Raw genomic sequence first — 6,991 nt, 5'->3', positions numbered from 1 at the left:
TTTATAGTCTAAGTGGAAGAAAGGGTAAATGGCTTTGGCACAACACACGGGCGGTCACACAGGCGTCGGACGTCCGACGGTCACCGGTCGTCCGAAGGCTCGCGAGGGTCCGAACGTCTGGTGCCGGTCGGGCGTCCAATGTTTCGGCTCTGGTCAGGACTTGTCGATCGTCCAGTCGGGGTCGATCGTCCGGTCGTCTGAAAGTCTCCATTCTTCCGATGTTTTGGCTCGGGTGTGGTGGTGCCGGTCGTCCGGAGAGGCTCGGTCATCCAGGCGCTGGGAGGTGTCGGACGTCCGGTTGGCGTTGGTCGTCCGGCCACTGTAGCGTGCGAAGGCTGGGACTTGGCTAGCTGGTTGGAGCCTCCAGGCGTCGGACGTTCGAGAGGCGTCGGTCGTCCGATGACTGGGAGTTTTGAGCGGTCCTTCTTCTTGTTCATTAAACTTGGTGTCCTCGCCGTCTTGTCTGTTGGGTGCAGCTGGTCCATGGCTTCCCTCCAAATACCTGATCACACATAGGGTCTCCGCATGAGGTAGTAGCCATGTCGCATAGGTAGAAAGTGGTAGTTCGAAGAGGAGCGAGTTCATCCTATCTTCGATTGCCTTTGCTCGAGCTCTTGTCATTGGTCCAAGTGGTGTCGTGGGATATGTAGGTACGTCCATGGGGATGATCGTGGGATGCTCCGCATCACGATGTCTATATAAACTGGAGGGTAGATCGGAGGCAGGATCACAACATTGCTAGGCTAGCTATCTAGGGTTAGCCAAATCGATCTCGTGGTAGATCAACTCTTGTAACTCCTATACCCTCGAATATAATCAAGCAGGAGTAGGGTTTTACCTCCATTAAGAGGGCCCGAACCTGGTTAAACATTGTGTCCCTTCTCCATTGTTACTACTGATCCTCAAACACACAGCTTGGCCCCCCACCCGAGATCTGCCAGTTTTGACATCGACACCGGGTGCGAGGCGAGGTCGTTCCTGCTTCCGGGCGCGATACGAGGTCGGTCCTGCTGCCGGGCGTGAGACGGGCTATGGACCATTGTCGGGGGAGGGCCAAACCTTCGATGAAGGTAGCAACTGGACGATGAGGAGAGGACCAAAGGTCGAAACGGGCCGCCTACAAACAAGCCGACACCGAAAAGCCAGCCGCCGTCCCAGCCGGCCCGCCGAGCTGCCGTGATGCTGGTACGATGAATGGAAGCCTCCACACCGAGAGAGCGGACCCACCACGGCATCAACGCCCACAGCCGGAGCAACAACCACGCCGGGCCGCTGCCCCAACCCACACCGCCCGCCCACCAAACGTCGGCAAAACAGACACGCACCACCACCACCACAACACCAGCGCCACTGCTACCTCTTGAGCACTACGTTGGTTTTTCCTTGAGGAGGAAAGGGTGATGCAGCAAAGTAGCGTAAGTATTTCCCTCAGTTTTTGAGAACCAAGGTATCAATCCAGTAGAAGGCTCCTCACAAGTCCCTCGCACCTACACAAACAAACAAGAACCTCGCAACCAACTCGATAAAGGGGTTGTCAATCCCTTCACGACCACTTGCAAAAGTGAGATCTGATAGAGATAATAAGATAAGATAAATATTTTTGGTATTTTTATGATATAGATTGAAAAGTAAAGATTGCAAATAAAGTAGACCAGAAACTTATATGATAAAAGATAGACCCGGGGGCCATAGGTTTCACTAGTGGCTTCTCTCAAGATAGCACAAGTATTACGGTGGGTGAACAAATTACTGTCGAGCAATTGATAGAAAAGTGCATAGTTATGAGATTATCTAGGCATCACTTCCGCGACAAGTAGACTGACTCCTACCTGCATCTACTACTATTACTCCAGACACCGACCGCTATCCAGCATGCATCTAGAGTATTAAGTTCATAAGAACAGAGTAACGCATTAGGCAAGATGACATGATGTAGAGGGATAAACTAAAACAATATGATATAAACCCCATCTTTCCTCGATGGCAACAATACAATACGTGCCTTGTTGTCCCTGCTGTCACTGGGAAAGGATACCACAAGATTGAACCCAAAGCTAAGCACTTCTTCCATTGCAAAAAAGCTCAATCTAGTAGGCCAAACTAAACTGATAATTCAAATATACTTACAAAGATAATAAATCATACATAAAAGAATTCAGAGGAGATTCAAATATTTCTCGTAGATAAACTTGATCATAAACCCACAATTCATCGGATCTCGACAAACACACCGCAAAAAGAGTTACATCGAGTAGGTCTCCAAGAAGATCGAGGAGAACATTGTATTGAGATTCAAAGAGAGAGAAGAAACCATCTAGCTAATAACTATGGACCCGGAGGTCTGTGGTAAACTACTCACAACTCATCGGAGAGGCTATGGTGTTGGTGTAGAAGCCCTCCGTGGTCGATTCCCCCTCCGGCGGTGCAGCGATAAAGGCTCCAAGATGGGATCTTGCGGATATAGAAGGTTGCGGCGGTGGAAATAGGTGTTTGTGGTGCTCCTGGATGTTTTCAGGGTATGGAGGTATATATAGGCGAAGGAGTTCGGTCAGGGGAGCCACGAGGGGCCCACGAGGGTGGGGGGCGCGCCCACCCCCCTAGGGCGTGCCCTCCTGCCTCGTGGCCGCCTCGGCTGCTTCTTGACGTCCACTCCAAGTCTCCTGGATTGCGTTTGTTCCAAAAAGATCGCTCCCGAAGGTTTCATTCCGTTTGGACTCCGTTTGATATTCTTTTTCTTCGAAACACTGAAATAAGAAAAAAAAAACAGCAATTCGGGATGGCCTCCGGTTAGTAGGTTAGTCCCAAAATGATATAAAAGTGTAAAGTAAAGCCCATAAACATCCAAAACGGGTAATATAATAGCATGGAACAATAAAAAATTATAGATACGTTGGAGACGTATCAGCCACCGCGCCCTGGCCAGGTCCAGTCGGAGCACCCCCACCCCACCGGAGTAGATGGACCCCAGCTACAACGCCACCACCTAAACACGGCCGCCGACCTCCATTGCCACCGCCACCACCTAAACACGGCCGCCGGCCTCCACTGCCACCGCCAACCACCTAAACACGACCGTCGACCTCCACTGCCACCGCCAACCACCTAAACACGACTGCCAGCCTCCAGTGCCACCACCAACCACCACACCGTCCGGATCTGGGCCGGGGGCCAGATCCGCCACCAGCACGATCTAGGGGGCCGGATCCCCACAGGTTGCACCGGAGAGGAAGGAAGCGGCGTCGCCGGCCACCAGAACGCCAGGGGCAGGGGGAGCTGAGGCAGGGCCGGCCCGACGGCCGCCACCACCGAGCAGAGGAGGGACGCCCCGCGACGGCCCCCATCTGCGTGGGAGGGAGCAGCCCCGCCGCCGCCAGCACCACGCGGCCTTAGGCCGGCAATGCCCCCCGGCGGTGGCGAGGGAGGAGGGTGAGGCGAGGGGGGCAGGGGAGGCGGCCCTAGGGTTCCTCCCGGGGGCGCCCGCAGGAGCGCCTCAGGAAGGGAGGGGCAGCTATCTCCTTGACCTGTTAGCATGCCCGGTATCTTCAGGCACGAAAAGAAAGTGTTTGTGTCACAAGCTTGTTTCAAAAGAACAGGTTAGTAGAAGGGAGCATTTTGTTTTTGCACTCTAATTTTTGCCAATTTATGCCACTCTAGATTTTTCACATTTCATTTTTGTCACTCTTAGCATTTGAAAATGTATCACAATTGTCACTCTGAAATTTTGATTTTGCCACGAAATGGCAATTGTGATAATTGTTAAAAGCTAATAGTGACAAAAGAGGAATGACATAATCTAGAGCGATATATGAAAAATTGGCAAAAGATAGAGTGGTAAAAACAAAAATTTTCCTTAGTAAAAATGTTGTCACACATTTAGTACGTTGCGTATGTAAAAAAAAAATCATCGTTGGCAATATTTTATTAAAAAAATGTAAGACGTTTAGGTTTAAGTAGACATTAATTATCCTATTTAATCAAAAAAAATCTTTTATTTTTTGACACACACACATAGGGTCGACCGGTCTAGGAACGAGTGGTCAGGGTTTTGTCCTTCCTCGCCAAGGTCGAGTAAGTTCTCCAACTCTCCATTACACACTTCCCCACCCATCCACCAAGGCGCAGACAGGGGAGAAGAAGAAGGAAGAAGCGGAGGAGGAAGATGCCTTGCCTGAACGTGTCGACGAACGTGAACCTGGAGGGGGTGGACACCTCCGCCGTCCTCGCCGACGCCTCCAGCACCGTCGCAACCATCATCGGCAAGCCGGAGGCCGTACGCTCCTTACCCCATCTCCCCCCTTTCCTCAACATCTTGCCTAGGCTACCTTCCCTCTTGTCGCGGCGACAGTATCTCCTTGCCGATCCATATAGGCGTGGCCGTCCCCTGGATTCCGTCCGTCTCTTAGGTCTGGCCCTTCAATCTGTTAGGGTTTTGGGGGATCGATTCGATGCTGGGGGTTTGTTCCCCTTCCTCTGGCCAATTATTCATGTTTGCTTTTCCCTGGAAGATCTTTCTCCCGCGACTGCTGAAATTGCGGATACGGTGTTTTGATCTGTAGGTTTGTATGGCATTTTCATGCGTGGAGCAAGTTCGAGGTTCTGATCTGGGGTTATGTCCAGTTTAGGACTGTGCTTCTTATGGTCATCTGTTCGTTTGTTGAACCAAGTAAACTTTGTAGTTCATGTTGTTTATCAATTAGCATGCACGCTGAAAATTGAAAGCTTGGACTAAACCCGAATGGAACCAAGGTTCAGTTTGTTGCTGTTTGGTGGTCAAGTCGTTGTCTTCTCGTTTTGGATATGTTCTTCAAGGTTGCAAGGGTGTTTGACGTGCTGTTACTTGCTGTGACATGAATATGCTGAAACTTGAAATACATGTTACTTGGTAAAGAGGTGAAATATAATCAACCTATCTTTCGTGCAACAACAAATCAGATAACAAACATGGCCGACATCTAACCATTACAAATTTCTCTGTAAACATAGTGTACGATGTCTAGAAAACTTCAAGAGTACCATGAAGCTTATGTGTAGCTTTCTCTCAAAAGAATTTTGAAACCTTCATATTTCCCATTTTTCTTTGTCATTGTGGTAACAGAGGAATTGATTAGGAGGCTATGATTATTGTCTATGGCAAGGCTGGAGTGAACATGCTGTTTTCACAGTTTATTTTGCTTTAGAGATTTTGCTTTGGGAGGCAATATCTGCAAGTCTTTCCAGAAATACATGTTGACTTACTCTGCTTTTCTTTCCTATGTAGAGGTACAAGATATGGCTGTTTTCTGCGTGTTCTTCTATAATTACTAATTCAGAACCCCATATATCAGAAAATTATAGAATATGCGCAGTACCATTAATCTTTTGTAAATCTGGACAGCTCATGTTTTACTCTAGGCGCTTCCCTATGCCACAAATATCACACCTACCACCTTTAAGAACTTTATTTGCGTATGTTTTTACAGAAATGCAGGCCATTTCCTTGTTTCTCAAGTTTTTCTGTTCTAAATATACTGGGGTATTATTTTGGAAAGCTAATTGTACTTAGATTAGTTGTTTTTAAGTATAGCAATAAATTAGTATTAGTAAGAAATGGCTCCAATAGTTACTTTTGTTGTTATATCAGACATATTTAAGATCAAAATGAAGAGTACCGAGTTGCTCTGGAGATTTGGAGATATGATATGATATGATGCAATGTCAGACACTTGAACTGCTGAAAACTTAGGCTGTGACAGTTTTCTGTTTTTCAGCTGACCAAGTAGTGGTATACCAAAGTTCTTCCTCACCGCCTTTTTCATTCAGATACTAACTTGAGTGCTTCCGACAGTATGTTATGGTTGTTCTCAAGGGTTCAGTGCCCATGGCATTTGGAGGTACCCAGGAGCCTGCAGCCTACGGCGAGCTGGTTTCCATCGGAGGGCTGAACGCTGATGTGAACAAGAAGCTGAGTGCCGGCATTGCTTCCATCCTGGAGTCAAAGCTGTCCATCCCCAAGTCCCGCTTCTACCTCAAGTTCCACGATTCAAAGGCAAGCAGACATTATTTGTCGTCGACTGCTCATTCATGGGTCTTCATCAGACATCATCATGTTCTCATTGCATTTCTGCTGTTTGTTAGGCCCATCCTGCACAAGAACATGCTCAATGTTTGCATGCTTTGCATCAAGAGTAGATCATGTAAATGTCCATCTGTCGTTTGAACTCGTAGTCGTCGTGTTAGCTTCCACAGTGGCTTCCTTTCTATGCTAGTAGATGCTAATTATGTGAACTCTAATTGATCTTTTTTCTTTACCATGCAGCGCTCAGACTTTGGATGGAATGGATCCACCTTTTAGACGCATCATATGGCATGGAGCCTTGCATGAACTCCAGAGTTCCTAATATTCTGTCCATTGCCTATTTAAGGAGAAACTGCTGCAGTAAGACATCGTGTCAGTTTAATGGCCAGTGTTTATGAGTACCGGAGTACTTGTGTGATCTAGTTGGTTTGGTTTGGGACTTGCCATGGCAAGGGATCGTCGCAACTGTTCGGTTTGACTCGATTCGTAATCATGAAGCCTTTTGGTGTCCTCTGTGTTTGTGCTGGTTGTTGAGTTCCAGTGATTTGCTGCATGAGCTAAAATTCAGGATTTGCATAAGGTGCACCCTGCAACTGTGGAACATACCTTTGGTGGGCATAGGCTCTGTTTGGCGTCACGGTGATCTGTGATAACCTTCGTCGGCGTAGCTGCTTTTGATATGCAAATTTGTTTGAATGGATGTTCTTTTTCCATAAAAGAGGTTGCACGCTCCAAAACGTACACTCCTATGTGAGATGAAATGGGGAAGAAGATCTTGGTCGCGGAACCAAATATGTTGGTTATGTTTGGTTTGTAGGCTGAAGTTTTCTTTTTCTAGAACGGAGACGCTAGGAGCGTCCGACTTTATAAATTAATAAAGCCCACAACATAGGCAGTGTATCAACAGGTCCAAACCACACATCACAAAGGGACTTA

At 47.8% G+C, this 6,991-nt stretch overlaps 1 protein-coding gene across 2 annotated transcripts; it reads left to right on the top strand.

Annotated features, from left to right (window-relative positions):
- The first annotated feature begins 4,059 nt into the window (after positions 1–4,059).
- On the top strand, positions 4,060–6,574 carry LOC119308509 (macrophage migration inhibitory factor homolog). Of its 2 annotated transcripts, none has more exons than XM_037584640.1 (3): positions 4,060–4,270; positions 5,825–6,025; positions 6,115–6,168. In XM_037584640.1, exons 1-3 carry the CDS (start codon positions 4,160–4,162, stop codon positions 6,166–6,168), a joined length of 366 nt encoding a protein of 121 aa, XP_037440537.1. In that variant the 5' UTR covers positions 4,060–4,159. The 2 variants fall into 2 exon arrangements, with proteins under 2 accessions (XP_037440537.1, XP_037440536.1); XM_037584639.1 differs by lacking the exon at positions 6,115–6,168 and adding an exon at positions 6,296–6,574 and having other exon boundaries at positions 4,065–4,270.
- The last annotated feature ends 417 nt before the right edge of the window (positions 6,575–6,991 follow it).

Source organism: Triticum dicoccoides, chromosome 5B (assembly GCF_002162155.2).
Source record: "Triticum dicoccoides isolate Atlit2015 ecotype Zavitan chromosome 5B, WEW_v2.0, whole genome shotgun sequence".
Classification (NCBI taxonomy): domain Eukaryota; kingdom Viridiplantae; phylum Streptophyta; class Magnoliopsida; order Poales; family Poaceae; genus Triticum; species Triticum dicoccoides.
The sequence above is the reverse complement of the archived record's forward strand: the minus strand, read 5'-3'. Positions and strand labels throughout refer to the sequence as shown.

Bases quoted from the DNA above. Each gene is read 5' to 3' on its own strand.
- LOC119308509 (XM_037584640.1), top strand. From the start codon at position 4,160: ATGCCTTGCCTGAACGTGTCGACGAACGTGAACCTGGAGGGGGTGGAC. The intron at 4,271-5,824 runs GTACGCTCCTTA...TGCTTCCGACAG, and splicing joins TCATCGGCAAGCCGGAGGCC to TATGTTATGGTTGTTCTCAA. The intron at 6,026-6,114 runs GCAAGCAGACAT...GCTGTTTGTTAG, and splicing joins TCAAGTTCCACGATTCAAAG to GCCCATCCTGCACAAGAACA.